This window comes from Carassius gibelio, chromosome A1, assembly GCF_023724105.1.
Source record: "Carassius gibelio isolate Cgi1373 ecotype wild population from Czech Republic chromosome A1, carGib1.2-hapl.c, whole genome shotgun sequence".
Lineage (NCBI taxonomy): Eukaryota > Metazoa > Chordata > Actinopteri > Cypriniformes > Cyprinidae > Carassius > Carassius gibelio.
In genome coordinates, this window is record NC_068371.1 from 32,484,448 (window position 1) to 32,502,163 (window position 17,716).

General features: G+C 41.1%; 1 protein-coding gene across 3 annotated transcripts in view; it reads left to right on the forward strand.

Annotated features, from left to right (window-relative positions):
* LOC128020284 (adhesion G protein-coupled receptor L1-like) overlaps positions 1–17,716 on the forward strand; it is a 31,843-nt gene that overhangs the window by 3,057 nt on the left and 11,070 nt on the right. For all 3 annotated transcript variants that reach the window (XM_052607151.1, XM_052607191.1, XM_052607201.1), the window contains exons 2-12: positions 4,867–5,000; positions 5,080–5,293; positions 6,276–6,385; positions 9,940–10,147; positions 10,233–10,497; positions 10,574–10,901; positions 15,034–15,330; positions 16,372–16,475; positions 16,590–16,775; positions 17,134–17,172; positions 17,266–17,446. In XM_052607151.1, coding sequence (XP_052463111.1) covers positions 4,931–5,000; positions 5,080–5,293; positions 6,276–6,385; positions 9,940–10,147; positions 10,233–10,497; positions 10,574–10,901; positions 15,034–15,330; positions 16,372–16,475; positions 16,590–16,775; positions 17,134–17,172; positions 17,266–17,446 — 2,002 coding nt within the window. In that variant the 5' untranslated portion in view covers positions 4,867–4,930. The remainder of the gene's footprint in view (positions 1–4,866; positions 5,001–5,079; positions 5,294–6,275; positions 6,386–9,939; positions 10,148–10,232; positions 10,498–10,573; positions 10,902–15,033; positions 15,331–16,371; positions 16,476–16,589; positions 16,776–17,133; positions 17,173–17,265; positions 17,447–17,716) is intronic.

Genomic DNA, 17,716 nt, shown 5'->3' on the forward strand with positions numbered 1-17,716 from the left:
TGCTGGTTTCTGCATTTTAAGGCTTCTCTAGGTCTATGTTGTCTTTAACTGAAGCCTTATGTTGTTGCATTTATTTCTTTTCTAAGTAGCTGTTATGTAATTGAGTCAGCCAGTCATTACTGAAAATAAACTCTTTAGCTTTGACTGGATGCAAGACCTGACCTATTTAGCTATAATAATCAGTGTTCCTCAAGACTGTGGACACTTGCTCATTTTATTAGTATTATTATTTTTTTTATTATTATTATGACTGTTGAACACCGAAAGCTTTTGCTTCACTATCTTCATTATGTTAAAAATACTCATATTTATGTGTGTCTGCAGAACTGCTGTTCATGCATTTAAGCAAAAGCCTTTAGTACAAAGGATTTTACACTCATGAGACACATAAATTCAGTTTGAACTTGTAACTGGAAGTATATAATATGCATACAGTTTCATTATTGCAGGCATAAAATGCACATACAATCTTAAAACTTAATTATTATGTATTTCATCACATTATTTTGTTCTTCAGTCTCAGAGAAAGTTATCATCCAATGCTAATAATCCAAAAGTATTTATCTTTTGTACCATACTACTGTATCACAGCAATCTTCATGATGTGAAGAAATGTTTGTGTTTGTGATGTTTCATTAACATGTTTTGTCTTTGTTTTTATTTGGGTTCATCAGTTCCTCTTTTTATGCCAATCTCTGAATCAATTAAAGAAAAATGCTCTTGGAAACATGTCACATTGCGAAAGTAAAACTGTTTGTGACTGTAGTTTGATGTTGACTTTGAGACAGACTGCAGCTGTGTATTCCTCTGTGTGTGTGTGTGTGTTGTGTACAGTGCTGATGAGAGTGGTGTGTTTGTTTATGTCTCTGACACAGAGGGTGAATTGAGAACAGAGGAGTTTTCTCAGCATGAGGGTGAATTAGAGCAATTACTCTAGGCTGATTACTGCACACAATCAAGTGTGGGGAAACTCTCCAGATGAAGCGCTGCTCTGTTGGGTTTGATTCTAGCCGCTCCAGCAGCGAGTGCTCCACAAACACAGGTTTGATCACAACTGTTCGCACTGACACACAAACACAGGGATATTTGCCTGGAACTCATCCACGTGAACCGCTTCTGTTATCTGGGAGAACTCCACACAGACCGATTTTAATTAGACTTTGACATTTAATTACACTTGAAGGCAAATTCATCTTTTATAGTCAAAGAATAACATTTGGGTCTCATGAATGTTTTCAGATATACTGTTCATACACAGTCATCTTCCATTTTTACTGATATCGATTAAACCTATTCAGATGTTTTCTGCTGGAGGATAAACCTTGGGCAGAGAAGATATGATTAGTTTTTCTCTGCGTGACTTGCACTAATTAGTTTAACTTTTATTCGGAGAGTGATAATGACAATTATTTAAGGCATGAGTGTATGCAATTTTAATTCCAAATGTAAGATGCTGGTCGATGGATGATAAATGTAATGTGAATATATTAAACTGAACCAAATAGTAAAAGGATAATATAGAAATAAAACCGATGAAAAATATTTATAAAAACTACATTAGTACCTCATTGATTCTAAAATAAATCTGCACTGATAATGTCGACCACAAATGTTATTTTTCATAATTGTTTTTAATAATTAATCCTGTGTTTTTCTCTTTTGTGTGTGTGTGTGTGTGTGTGTGTGAGGGTGAGTCAGTCTCTAGTGTTTGGCTGGTACTAAAGTAGAAGGTGTTATTTGCGCAAGTCACTGAGTCATTAGGGATCCAGTGTGTGTGTGTGTGTGTGTGTGTGTGCGCCCGTGTGTGTGCGTGCGTGCGTGTGTGCGCCCGTGTGTGTGTGCGTGCGTGCGTGTGTGCCAGTGTGTGTGTGTGTGTGTGTGCGCCCGTGTGTGTGTGCGTGCGTGTGTGTGTGCCAGTGTGTGTGTGTGTGTGTGTGTGTGTGTGTGTGCGCCCGTGTGTGTGCGTGTGTGTGTGCGTGCGTGTGTGTGTGCCAGTGTGTGTGTGTGTGTGTGTGTGCGCCCGTGCGTGTGCGTGCGTGCGTGTGTGTGCGTGCGTGCGTGTGTGCGCCCGTGTGTGCGTGCGTGCGTGCGTGTGTGCCAGTGTGTGTGTGTGTGTGTGTGTGTGTGCGCCCGTGTGTGTGTGCGTGCGTGTGTGTGTGCCAGTGTGTGTGTGTGTGTGTGTGTGTGTGTGCGCCCGTGTGTGTGCGTGTGTGTGTGTGTGCGTGTGTGTGTGCCAGTGTGTGTGTGTGTGTGTGTGTGTGCGCCCGTGTGTGTGTGTGCGCCCGTGTGTGTGTGTGTGCGTGCGTGCGTGTGTGCGCCCGTGTGTGTGTGTGTGCGTGCGTGCGTGTGTGCGCCCGTGTGTGTGCGTGTGCGTGCGTGCGTGTGTGCCAGTGTGTGTGTGTGTGTGTGATCATGAGGGTCACAGTGAGACTGATGCAGGACAAACAGTGGCTCGTGAGACACACAGATGGAGTTGTCTGATGATAAGTTTCACACTTTCACGTGGGTGACAGGTGTGTCATGTGATCGATGCCTGTGATACGTCTGAAGAAAATACTATTTCAGTATTTCTACTTCAAAAATGCAGTGTTGAATTAAATGTCTTACTTTCCATTTCTTTGTAATTCTTTGTGAAATGTACACTTTATGTGTAGTTATAATGTGCAGTAGTGTGCTGTGGAGGTGTTTCAGCACACAGGCTGGTGATTGGCTGATCTTCAGCCGTCTGTGCTCTGTGTCAGAGGGAGAGGATGGCGTCTGTGTGACGCTTGTGTCTAGACTGATCAATCATACAGGGCTCTGTGTGTGTGTGTGTGTGTGTGTGTGTGTGTGTGTGCGGTTTGTATGTAGCCAACTTTATTTAGTCTGTATCATGTTTCTGATTTCCATAAGCCAGTGAGGATCTAAATATGTCTCCTCTTAATTTGTTCAGAATCAGTCAGTATGAATGTGTGTGTGTTTTACCAGATCTGAGCTAAATCTGACTAAGTCTGCTTTTGAGAATACCCAAAACAGTATATGTGTGTGTGTGTGTGTGCACATAAATATATAGAGTAAAAATGGAGAAAGGTTTCTGTTAGTGTTTTGTTGAGCTTGTAGTATTTACATAGAACTATGTATATAACATATATTGAAAGTCTATGCAATTTCACAATTTTGATAGATGAGGAAGTGTGTGTTATTGCTATTATATTTATTATATTTATCTAGTGATTATATATGAGTTATAAGATTGAATTCAATTCAAGTTTATTTGTTTATTGCTTTTTACGATAAAAATCATTACAAACCTCAGTTTGTGCACGTATGACAGGATTTTTTCAGAAAAAGCTTTGACTAGCATCATCTGAGGTCCTCTGAGGGTCAGCATCATCTCTTCTCAGGTGTTCTGGATCCAGACTGGAGCTTGTGTAAATCCTAGTTACCACGGGATGTGAATAAAATAGAGACATCATTAGCATAGCTGCTGATTCAACAAAGTAAAATTAGTTTAACCCAAGCTAAAGAATAAAAAAGCACCTTTGATCAGATGCAACTACACTCACAATTTAAAAGATACATTATCTGAATGCTTGGCGAAAGAGATGTGTTTTTAATCTAGATTTAAAGAGAGAGAGTGTGTCTGAACCCCGAACATTATCAGGAAGGCTATTCCAGAGTTTGGGAGCCAAATGTGAGAAAGCTCTACCTCCTTTAGTGGACTTTGCTATCCTAGGAACGACCAAAAGTCCAGCGTTTTGTGACCTTAGGGTGCGTGATGGGTTGTAACGTGGTAGAAGGCTAGTTAGGTACGCTGGAGCTAAACCATTTAGGGCCTTATAGGTAAGTAATGATAATTTGTAACTGATACGGAACTTAATAGGTAGCTAGTGCAGAGACTGTAAAATTGGGGTAATATGATCATATTTTCTTGACCTCGTAAGGACTCTAGCTGCTGCATTTTGGACGACCTGTAGCTTGTTTATTGACGAAGCAGGACAACCACCTAGAAGTGCATTACAATAGTCCAGTCTAGAGGTCATGAATGCATGAACTAGCTTTTCTGCATCAGAAACAGATAACATGTTTCGTAGCTTGGCAATGTTTCTAAGATGGAAGAATGCAGTTTTTGTAACATTGGGAATATGATTTTCAAAAGATATATAGCTGTCTAATATAACACCCAGATTTTTGATGTCAAATGTTACTTAGCGTTATAGCAATATGTGTCTTTTTTACAATCTGACTAGCACTGACTGTATTCGCTTCAGTTTTTGCACGTATAATTTGTAATATCACATTTATCTTGTAGATATTATATGATATGTGGATACTGATCTAAAGAATGCATTTGACATACTATGGTTGAATTATTAGCACAAACATTTTCTCCATTTCTCTTCTGAAATCATTGCTAATATATCGTCTTGCATTGCTAGACATTGATCAGGAGTCTGATGTGAAGCGGAGCCACTTATTATACGGCTGCTTAGTGAATGAATGAATAAGACATGGACATAAACTATTGATTTGAGTCTAAATGATTTTATGATGTGAGAAGAAGGAGTGGATTGATGAAGTGATACACTGGTATGCATTCAGGATTATATTTTCCAGATATATCCACCCATAAACCTGGATATACGAGGATTGAGTGTATATTATAGTGAGTGTATTTCCACAGTATCTGTCACAGTATTCCAGCCTGATGATCAATAAACACAGCGCTTATATTAGTGTGAGCACTGACCTACTTCACTGCAGTTAAGATGCATTGTCCTCTCGTGTGAATATAAATGAGGAGCTAAATATGAATGTGAAGTACTAACCTGAACCCATCAGTCGAGGAGTTACTTCATTATATCAAGTTATATTCTGTCTCTGCAGGTTCATCTGTTGTTTCAGGAGACTGTCCCGCCCCTTTCATCTGGTCCGTTCCTCTGTGGTTACCATGGCGCTGTCACCCTGGTTACTGTGGGTGTGTCCTGTGCTGCTGAGCAACATCGCCCCATCTGAACAAGGTGAGTCCTGCACCCTGAAACACCGGGTCCGGACCCCAGAGAGGAGCCGGCGGTGACGCTGTGTGTCTGTGATCGTCAGCTCTGAGTCGAGCGGCCATGCCCTTCGGTCTGATGAGGAGAGAGCTGGCGTGTGAGGGCTACCCCATCGAGCTGCGCTGCCCAGGAAGTGATGTCATCATGATCGAGACGGCCAACTACGGCCGCACCGACGACAAGATCTGTGACGCCGACCCCTTCCAGATGGAGAACGTGCAGTGCTACCAGCCAGACGCGTTCAAGATCATGTCACACAGGTGCAGATCACGTTCAGATTCAGATTGTGTCAGCTGTCAATCACTGTAGGAAGAGCATTCATATATACATATGGGTGTGTGTGTGTGTTTGGAGGGATTATGTTGCTCTAAAATGGGGTTTCATGTAGTTTCTCAGTATTTGAGACTCAAAAGGTCCCATGAAATGAGAAATATAAATATGATTTGGGACAAAACTGTGTCCAGAAGTGAGCTAAATCTGAGACAGTCTGTCTTTGGGGTAATGTGAGGATGCTCTCATTTCATAAAATGATTTTTACTATAAGTGAAAATAATGTGTTAGTCAAAACGATTAGCTTTATATGAAGACACTGTAAGTATGTGATATGTGCTGGTGTGTGTGTGTGTGAATGAGATTATGTGTGTGTTTGAGTGTTCTGGCGTCGGCGTGTCTCCCCAGTGTTTGAGCTGCTGCTGCTTCCTAGAAGAACAAATCAATGTGGCTTCACTCTGTCCATTCCCACAGAGAGAGAGAGAGAGAAAGAGGGAGACAGAGAGAGAGAGAGAGATGAGCAGATCTCAGTCTGAAGTGTCTCTCAGAGCTTCTCATCATCATCAGTCTGCTGTCTCTGGGGACTCTTCTCCTCTGTGTGGCTGTGGAGCAGTGCCAGACAACACTACTGATGATCATGTGTGTGTGTGTGTGTGTGTGTGTGTGTGTGTGTGTGTGTGTGTCATATCAGGACACAACTCTGTATAATGACATGGGTATGACACAGGTATTACAAGGAGAGGGTTCTTATGAGGACATAACCCATGTCCCCATTTTTCAAAACACTTATAAATCATACAGAATGAGTTTTTTTGAGAAGGTAAAAATGCACAAAGTTTCCTGTGAGGGTTAGGGTTAGGTGTAGGGTTGGTGAAGGGACATAGAATATACAGTTTGTACAGAATAAAAACCATTACACCTATGGGATGAACACACTTTACACAAAAACAAACGTGTGTGTGTGTGTTTCAGGTGTAATAACAGAACCCAGTGTGTGGTCGTCGCTGGGGCAGATGTGTTTCCTGACCCCTGTCCTGGCACTTACAAATACCTGGAGATCCAGTATGAGTGTGTCCCTTACAGTGAGTAACACACACTCACACACACACACACACACTACACACTCTCTCTCACACACATATATTTTTTAAGTAACAAAAACTTTTTTTTTTACTATTTAATTTAGTTACTTTTAGTTTTGGTAATTTTGTCATGATTTTTGTCATTGTATCATTATTTTTTTAACATTTACGTATGGTTTTTATTATTTTTTATTAATTAATTTAAATTAGTTTAATTGCAGTTATTTTGATACTTCTACCACCATTTTTTATGGATTTGGTTTATTTTTGGTTTATTATAGTTATCTATAATAACCCTAATAACATACAAACACACACACACACACAAATTGTTTTTGACATTTTACATTTTTTCCATTCTTCATTCTCTCCTGTTCTCTCCTCTTCTCTTCTCTTCTCTCAAGCCTTGTTTATACTGTCGTTTCATGCCGCTGTGAAACAATAACCCAGTGGCATTATTTTTGCCAATCTGAAGTGAAAATCATCTAAATGACCGTTTGGAGACCACTTCATCTCCTTTACCTTAAAATAACTGTATTTCCTGCAATTACATTTAAACACACCTTACATTTCACAAAAATGCTTTGATTTTACATAAAGAATGTCTTGACAGATTTTTTACGTAAAAAATCTTCTTTGTTTATAAGGTAATTTGTCTATGCAACGGTCACAGTGAACATATGCTGTGTTACTGCAGTAGTTCTCAGTGGCACATGCGCACCTGCTCTACTGAAGAGTATGAAAGTATAAAGCAGGCTCTTCTGTTCTTCCTCCCTCCGTCGCTCCTCTCTCCACTCCTCCGGTGGGCTTGTGCTGTTGGGCTGGGTGTGTTTTCTGTGTCCTCCTGCAGGGCGGCGCTGGAGTCTCTCTCCTCTGGGTTTGCTCATCCATTGATTCTCTTCTTGTGTTCGCAGTGCATCATGAGACGCTGCTCGTTCCTCACTGCAGCTGAACTGCAGATCACAATAAACCGTGATGAAAGTCTGATTGCTGTTGTGAAATTACAGATGTAATTTTTTAGGTTCCTCATGCACAGTGGGTTTGCTGAGCGCTGCACACTGACGCTTTCATTTCTGCCTTTATACAGGATGTGTGTGTGTTTGGTCTGAAGGGACCAGACTGTTTGTGGCGCTGCTGAGCCTCTGGAGGAAACCGTGTGTGTTTGTGTTGGATATTCTCTCTCATATAAAGTCCTATTCACTCCGACAGCTAATGCTAACGCTAACGCTAACACAAGCTCAGCTGACAAACAGTTTCAGCACATGACTTTCTCCACACTGGAAATTTAGCACACATGAATGAAACTTATTTGGTCATGCACATGCTTTAGTTAAGCTGTAAAATACTAGAGGTTATATATATGTTATAATATGTTGTGAATATATTCAGAGCTAGAGGCTGTTGTTGTGCTATTATTGTTAACTCAAGCTGAAACTAAAAGCAGTAAAACAAGTGAAACAAAGTAAAATTAAGTGAGATAAATTTACAAAATCACTAAACTAAACTTGAGTTAAAGTTAACGTGAAATTACTAGAACTAAAACTTAATATTACTGCACTAAAACTAAGAAATATTGAAAACTAAATAAATTAATTAGATAACAAAAACTAATTAAACAAACATAAATAACTGTGCACAATAATATGCAGCGAAATGAATTCAGAAAATAGCTCGACCATCAGTGCCTTTCATGGACCATTAGTGGTTTTTAAAATGGAGACAACATAATAAAAGCACGCAGTGTTCAATTACAGCACATTCATTAGCTGGCCTGCCTGATGGAGGACACACAGTTCCTGACACGCAGCGGTAATGAACGCGGTTTATTCAGGAGCGATGCACAACAGCAGCTCTCATGACACCACTGCGTCGACACATTTAATGCATGTTTGATCACGTTCCTGAAGGAATGAGGGAAGCAAATTCATTTCATTTAGTTGATGAGTGTGTCATTTCCGGCTGTGGTGTGAATGCGTCTGTCTCTAATAATCTCCTGTTTCCCGCAGCGGCCGTGCTGAACGTGTGGGTTTGTTTGGGTGGGGGGGGGCGGGTGGAGGGATGGAGAGTGGACAGAGTGATCGAGGGCAGATAGACGAACACCTAACCTACATTCAGATCATTAAATCCATCACACCAGCGATTGGTGGTGTTTAATCGAGGCCTAGCTAGTCCCTGTCCCTTACCCTACCATACATCACTCTCTCTCTCTCTCTCTCGCTCTGTCTCTCTCTGTCTCTCTCTCTCTCTCTGTCTCTCTCTCTGTCTCTCTCTCTCTCTCGCTCTACCTCTCGCTCTCTGTTGCAATATTTTCATCTCTCCTCTCTTTTGTCTTTCTCCCTAATGTGTTTCTTGTTCTGTCTCATGTCTAATAAATTTCACTTGACCTTTAAGCTTGAAAAGAAACGGAAGACTCTGCTGTTGAACTGAAATGTATCTTTTTTTCTCTTCTGTGCACCTTCTGTCTGTCTTTCACTCTCTCTCTTTCTCTCACTCTCTCTCTTTATTTATACCTCTCTCCCCTTCTCTATTTCAACGCTTGAATAGAAGTGGACCAAAAAGGTAAAGACCATGTTAAAGCCACAGTTTCTATCTCCTGTCTTGTCTCTCTCTCTCTCTCTCTCTCTTCTCCCTGGCCCTTGTGATGTGCTCTAGTTTGATGCAGCTCCTTTATTTTCCAACTTCTCTTGTACACACACCTTACAAACACCAGGACGAAGCTCCTCTCTCTCTTTTCTCTCTCTTCTCTCTCTCTCTCTCTCTCTCTCTCTCTCTCTCTCTCTTTCACACAAGCACACACGTTTTACACTCTCCCTCTTGATTTGCTTGCTGTTCAAAGCTAATTTATCCTCAGATCTAAATGACACATGTCTCTGTTCATCCCTTTGCTTCCCTCAGGACCGACCTGTTGTCATTTATTTAGCGTTTTTAAAGAAAACTCCTCCTTCTCTTTTAGTAACTGTGTGCACATGCCGTGTTCCTGAAGAGTTTGTCCTCCCGAGTGTGTGGTGTGAATTGATTGACAGTTCTACCAGCCAATCCCTGTCCTCTGTGTGAATTAACCCGCATCTCATTGGCTCCAAAGGTTCCTGTAGCCCCGCCCCCTCTTTCATGACTCTACCTCAAAAACTCTAACACAATCTGAAATGTAGCAGTAAATCAGTTTATGACAGCAAACAAACTATCTATCTATCTATCTATCTATCTATCTATCTATCTATCTATCTATCTATCTGTCTGTCTGTCTGTCTGTCTGTCTGTCTGTCTGTCTATCTATCTATCTATCTATCTATCTATCTATCTATCTGTCTATCTGTCTGTCTGTCTTTGTCTTTCTACCTATCTTCGCTTGCACACACTCTTATGATGGCATTGTATTTTCATCTTTTTAGAATGAAATCACTCTTTCTCACACACACAGGCATCAATCATGTATGTGTGTGTGTGTGTGAGAGAGAGAGAGTGTGTGTGTGTGTATGTGTTTGTACAATAGATCTGTTCACTAGATCTATCCTACTCCTGCTCATGTCTATCACTTTCTCTTTCTCCGTCTCTAGTTTTCGTTTGTCCTGGAACATTAATGCGAGTGTTGGAGCCCAGTTCTGTGCGGGAGGCGGAGCATCAGTCGGGGGCGTGGTGTAAAGACCCACTGCAAGCAGGCGATAGGCTCTACGTGATGCCGTGGACGCCCTATCGCACAGATATGCTGTACGAATACGCTTCCTGGGACGACTACATCCAAAACAGAGTCACCACCACCTATAAGTGAGTCTGTGTTTATACGTTTATTAGTGCGTTACAAGTTGAGCATTGAATGAGTGTTATAATAACGTTTCTGTGTGACCTACAGGTTGCCGAGTCGAGTGGACGGCACTGGTTTCGTCGTGTATGATGGGGCTGTGTTCTATAACAAGGAACGCACACGCAACATTGTGAAATACGACCTGCGGACTCGCATCAAGAGCGGCGAAGCTATTATTGCAACCGCCAACTATCATGACACATCGCCGTACCGCTGGGGCGGGAAATCCGACATCGACCTAGCTGTGGACGAACATGGGCTTTGGGTCATATATGCCACTGAAGCTAACAGCGGACGCCTCGTTGTTAGCCAGGTGAGAACTCATTTTAAAATAAACTTCCTGTTTATGTCTTGTCTTTCCGTAATAATAACATTGGCTTGTATCTTAGGTGAACCCATACACACTAAGGTTTGAAGGGACGTGGCAGACAAGCTTTGAGAAGCGCATGGCATCGGACGCGTTCGTGGCATGTGGCATCTTGTATGCCGTCCGTTCCGTGTACCAGGATGATGACAGTGAGGTGGGCGGAGACCTGATCCTGTACGCCTACGACACACGACATAACCGCGAGGAACCGGTGAGAATCCCGTTCCCTAACCCATACCAGCACATCTCCTCCATCAGCTACAACCCCAGAGACAACCAGCTGTACGTCTGGAACAACTACATCGTCCTGCGGTACCCGCTGGAGTTCAGCCCGCCACAGCCCACCACAGGTGAACATTGTAATGACTCAGATGTTGCTCTTTCATTTCTCAGGAGAGTTAGGGTTGGGAATCGAAAAACAATTCCGATTCCAGAATCCGATACTTGACTCTTTCCCCACCATTGATGAGTTATCTCATCTTTTAAAAGAAAACACTTCCCCGCCATTGACAAGTTTTTATGGCTTTTTGTTTGTTACACACTTGGGGGCGCTATTACACATCTTCTGCACAAGTATAAAACCTCCCGAACAAAAACACGTGTACAAGATGGAGAAACTAGCGATCTATTATGAAAACAGATGCATATGAAAAATAATGCAATTATCAGCAATAGACAATATATAAATGAACTCGGCATAATGTAACAGAGTAAAATATTTACCCAGTCAGTGGTATATGTTGAAGCAAGCTTTTGAGGTGTTAATGGAAGCGATTTAATGGATTTATGCTTTGATAATCATACTGAATATTATCCAGATGTAGTTTTTGATAAAAAGGTAGATTTTCTCACATTTTTGCTCAAAATTATGCAATTTGTATTAAACTTATCTATATTCATATAAAGAATGAATATATATATATATATATATATATATATATATATATATATATATATATATATATATATATATATATTGTTTGTTTAAATGTAGAGGCTATGATCTTTAATTTGGTGTATTGCATATTCAAATATTCATACAGCAAAATATACTGGAGGCCATCAAATTTGAGGGAAAATCATCGAAATCACTGGTAGTGGCTGGCAGATTTTAAAAAAATGCTGATGGGAAAAGAGTTAAGGTCAGGAATTGAATACTTGTTGTCAAATGAAAATTTTGATTCCACCTATCAGTTCCTATTCCTATTCAGTCTAAGTACCCCAACATTTGGCTACATTTGCGATACAAATCCAACAAAGCTAAGTATAATATCTGTGATAGCTAAACATGTTGCACGAGAGGCATCACCACCAACATGACAAAGCAATTTAATTTAATAGATCACTAAAGATCGCAAGCATGATTCAAACACCAATATGATTCTACTCCTAAATTACAATGATTTGTCTATTTCATTCATTTCATTTCATTCATTGTTGTGATCACTTGGTTAGTGCAGCATAAGATCACACCATTTAGCGACTGACACTGAAAATACTACTTGCAGTATAAGACTTTTTGTAAATTTGACATGAATTGTGCAAATGAATCTTAACTAATGAAGAGAATGTAGATGATCAACCAATTATAAACCATTTCTCTGAAATAGCTCAAAGGTTCATCTCATGAATCTTCAGTTGGAAAGCTTTATACTGTATAAACAGAGGACAACACAGTTTTTTTTTTTTTTTTTTTGGTCAGACCAATAGTAAAAGTGTAACTGGGAATTCTATCCAGTCTCTTTCAGTCAATATCCCACATACAGTAATGTGTAAATGTATACTTTTGAAATGTATATATGGCATACATAAGCATATGGCATACTGTTCAATAAAATAACTGTCATCCAAAATGTTGCCATACTTTACATCAGGTAAAACTAACAAAGGACACTGTTATATTAACAACACGACTAAGCATTTTGACATTTTGTTTGTGAACAATGACACGAGGACTTTTCATTCTGATGCCACCGTTATCTTCATTGACACGAATACTTACTTTTGAAAAATGAACTAAAGATTTTGAGTAAGTTACAGGCCTTTGCTGGTTATCTGTTTTATGGTGCTGTTTGTAGAAATTGTTTTGAGAAATCCACATACTTCTTGACAAATAGTAAGGATGATTCGAGCAATGCACCAAAGCGACTGAGAAAAACTGTAAGCAGGGTTAGTGCGGTCTTTGATGATGCTGCGAGCCTTTCTCAAGCAGCGAGTCTGATAGATGTCCTGTAAGGCTGGGAGTTTATGTCCAATGATGAGCTCTGCTGTTCTCACCACTCGCTGAAGAGCAGTTTCTGTACCATACAGTGATGCAGCTGGTCAGAATGCTCTCTATAGTGCAGCGGTAGAAGTTTGACATGATGTTAGAAGAGATGCCAAACCTCTTCAGTCTCCACAGGAAGTAGAGACCCTGACGGGCTGTTCTCACTATGGTCTCTGAGTGGAGGCTCCAGGAAAGATCTTCAGAGATGTGAATGCCAAGGAACTTGTAGCTCTTAACTGTCTCTACTATCTCTGTAGATAGTACGTGACCCTCTCTCTGTGATTTCTTGTAGTCTACGATCATCTCCTTGGTCTTGCTGACATTTAGAGAGAGATTGTTGTCAGCACACCATGTGAGTACATTAACCTCCTCTCTGAAGAATGTCTCATATCCATTAGTGATAAGTCCTAGGATAGTTGTATCGTCAGCAAATTTGAGAATGATGTTGGAGATATGAGTGTGAGTGAGGAAGATGTGTGATTGCCAATTCTGACCACGTGGGGTCTGCCGGTCAGGAAGTCCAGGACCCAGTTAAATAAGTGACTGTTAAGACCCAGATTTTTCAGTTTGGCTATAAGTTTGGTAGGGAAGATGCTGTTAAATGCAGAGCTGTAATCAAGGAACAGCATCCGCACATAGGTGTCTCTTCCCTCCAAGTGTTCTAGTGCAGAGTGTATGGCCATTGCAATGGCGTCATCAGTGAATCTGTTAGAACGGTAAGCAAATTGCAATGGGTCCAAGGTGTCAGGAAGAGAGGAGCAGATGTGTTCGAAGCACTTCACGATGACTGATGTCAGTGCTACAGGGCGGTATTCATTCAGTCAGGATACTTTTTTTAGGAGAACAGGCATGATGGTGGTTTGCTGAAGCATGTGGTCTTGACTGTGGATCTGGGGCTCTAGTTGTCCTGGTGCTGATCCACCATCTGGTCTTGATACGTACTGGATCCGGGTGACTGCAGTGACCCTCTGATCTGGATACAGACTGGATCTGGTGGCTACGGTGACCTCGGAGTAAGAGAGAAACAGACAAATATTAGCGTAGATGCCATTCTTCTAATGATGTAGCAAGTACATAGGGTGTTATGGGAAGTGTTCCTGGTTCTGGTTTACCTAATTAATGCAGCCTAAAAATCCTTTAACGGATTTGGATATTAGAATCATATTAGCACGTTATGTGTAAGCCAGGTTGAAAAGATGGGTCTTTAATCTACATTTAAACTGCAAGAGTGTGTCTGCCTCCCGAACAATGTTAGGTAGGTTATTCCAGAGTTTAGGCGCCAAATAGGAAAAGGATCTGCCGCCCGCAGTTGATTTTGATATTCTAGGTATTATCAAATTGCCTGAGTTTTGAGAACATAGCAGACGTAGAGGATTATAATGTAACAAAAGCTTGTTCAAATAGTGAGATGCTAAAGCATTCAGGGCTTTATAAGTAATAATCAAGGTTTTAAAATCTCTACGATGTTTGATAGGGAGCCAGTGCAGTGTTGACAGAACCGGGCTAATATGGTCATACTTCCTGGTTCTATCATCAGTATAAAAGTGAAAGGTAACACTGTGCTTCCTGATTATATCTCCCAAGGATAACATGTAAAGCTCAAAAAGTAACGGTCCTAGTACTGAGCCTTGAGGTACTCCATTCTTCACTTGTGATCTATATGATACATCTTCATTCTCTGCAATGAATTGATGGCGGTCAGACAAGTACAATTTGAACCATGCTAATGCACTTCCATTAATGCCAGCAAAGTTTTCTAGTCTATTCAAGAGAATGTTGTGGTCAATAGTTTTGAATGCAGCACTAAGATCCAATAGCACTAATAGAGAGATACAACCACGATCAAATGCTAATTATATTATTATATATTATGATAAACATTTTGAAATCTCTGACTTTACATTTCAAATATTGGCGTATGTGAGCCTAGTTTAAGATGTGGCTGAGATCTCTTCCAAGTCTCATCCTTTTCTCATTAAAAAAAAAATCAGTGAAGCAGTTGAGATCATTTGATCTTCAGTCAATTTTGTGACTTTAGATTGCAAATTTGAGCACGGTTTAAGAATTTTAAAAAGCAGGAAACTTTTGTATTCCGAAACACTATGTTTATTCAAAAATACAGGAACAAATTTTTATGACTCCAATCACATTTATGCTAAAGTCTCTATTTGCTGTGTTTAATCTCTCTGTACATTTATGCGTGTATCTCCTCTCAGACCCTCTCTCCACGCCTCTTCTCTCCACCACTCCTCTGAGGGCGCTCTCCACCACTGTGTCAATGGGCTTCAGTCCCACCTCCATTCCGTCCGTGACCTTCCATCCAGTTGGGGCTATAAATAGGGCTCCTGGGGGGCGACCCATCACAGCCACGGTCCCGGTGACCATCAGGCCTCCCCGCCGACCACAGGGGCCACGCACATCCATGTGTGAGGGCCGTGTGACCCGCGGGGTCCAGTGGCCCCCGACTCATCGAGGAGAAACGGTGGAGAGGCCATGTCCCAAAGGATCCCTCGGTCAGTACTTGTCTGTTTGTGTTAGATGGTGTTTCTGGGGGTTTCATGTGTGAGGTCACACTACATATGAGTCAGTACCAAAACAAACTATTCAGAGTGTGTGTTTCAGCTGCCTCGTGTTTGTAGCTTTCCCATTATTTTCCTCTGTGTAATGCACTTAAGTAGTTTTATTTTAAATTTGATGACCTCTTTTTATTCTAGTATCGTGTCTCTGGTGTATGGGTTTGTAGAATATATTCTTGCACACTGCTGCACTCTTGGTGAACTTGCCTCTGGACAGTCATGAGGCGTTTGATGCCTTCTGATTTTCATAATCATTTGTACAAAATCCCCAAGTTACAAAATCAGTTTTTATACCTATTTAGATTTATTATTAGAGGCAAGTAGTGATTCTAACAGTCATTACCATCAGTGTTTAGACTTGATCATACAGATTACACAGAGGCACTGGAAGGTCACATGCTAATGCTAGCTTTAATGCCACACTCTCCTGCAGAGGAAAGCTTCATCTACAACTAATCTAAATGCCATTTTCTAATTCCATTATTATTATTACACATGCAGTTTTCATAAACTCAAATTCATTGAGAGATCACATGAAAATGTTGACTTATAAAAATCCATTTGTTACACTGCAGGACCACTGACATTTTTTAATTACAGAAAATGATTAACAAACCTAAATGAAATAATGACCATTCTGTGTCTTACCTAACATTTTGATGTTGAGAAAATTGAGTTTGAGAAATTAAGAAATTTTTAATTTGTGCATATTATGAATCAGGATGTTTTCTGAACGTGATGTTCCTGTTTGTGGTGCTTTCCACTGACGTGTGTTGTTATGAGGTCAGATGTTTCTTCACAGCTTCACACTAGTCTTTCCAAAGTTTTTTTCTTCATGTTTTGTTTTGGGATGTTTTGATTATTTCTACAGGAATCCGTCTTATCTGTTCCTTTTCCTACGGCATCGCCTGATTCTGATTGTTTGGCAGGATTTGTTTCTGTCTTACTCATTTCTCCTGCTCTCTGTCCATCATCCAGGTATCGCGTCATATCAGTGTATGGCGGATGAGATGGTGTGGAACCCCAGAGGTCCCGACCTCAGCAACTGCACCTCCCCCTGGGTCAACCAGGTCGCTCAAAAGGTCAGTCGAAGGTCAGAGGTTATCAGAAGGATAAACGGATGCAGATAGATATATAGATAGATAGATAGATAGATAGATGAATAGATATTTGATGTGTCTCTCTTGTTTCTGTAGATAAAGAGTGAAGAGAATGCAGCACATATCGCTGCTGTACTTGTCAATCACACACGGGGGCGGGTCTATGCCGGTGATGTCACTTCCTCTGTGCGTCTGATGGAGCAGCTGCTGGACATTCTGGACTCACAGCTGCAGGCACTGCGACCCGGAAACAAGGAGTCGGCCACACGCAACTACAACAAGGTGTTGTACACACACACACACATACACACACACACACACACACACGCACACACACACACACACGCACGCACGCACACACACACACACACGCACACACACACAGACACACAGACACACAAACACACACACACGCACGCACACACACACACACACACACACACACACACACACACACATACACACACACGGACACACACAGAGACACACAGACACACACACACACACACACACACACACACATACACACACACACCGACACACACACACACACACATACACACACACACGGACACACACACACACACACACACACACACATAAACCGGCATGAGATAAACAGTTTGTTCCTGTCTTTCAGCTTCAGAAGAGAGAACGGACTTGTCGAGCGTTTATTCAGGTAATCACACAGCACCTGTTTGTGTAAACCTTCGTGTCTCTGTGTACGCTGCTCACCTGTGTGTCTGTGTGTGTGCGTGTGTGTGTGTGTCAGGCGGTGGTGCAGACAGTGGATAATCTGCTGCGGTTGGAGGCGCTGGAGTCGTGGCAGGACATGAACTCCACAGAACAGTCTCACACTGCCACCATGCTGCTGGACGTCATGGAGAAAGCAGCATTTCTACTGGCCAACAACCTGTACGGGGGTCACTTCAGCGACCGCGCACCAAACATCGGTACGACTCATGCTTCTTCATGTACACAAACGTCCAGAGGCTGGGGAAACATTTCTTCTGCTCACCAGGGCTGCATTTATTTGACCAAAAGTACAGTTAAATCTGAGAAATATTATTGCTGTTTTCTATGTATGTAGAGTTCATATGTATATGTACAAATATTTTTTGGTACACTTTCTATGAAGCCCCTATTTATAATACATTATAAGGGTATCCTTAAGGCATTATAATGAATGCGTAATGCATTATAAAATACCTTATAATATGTTA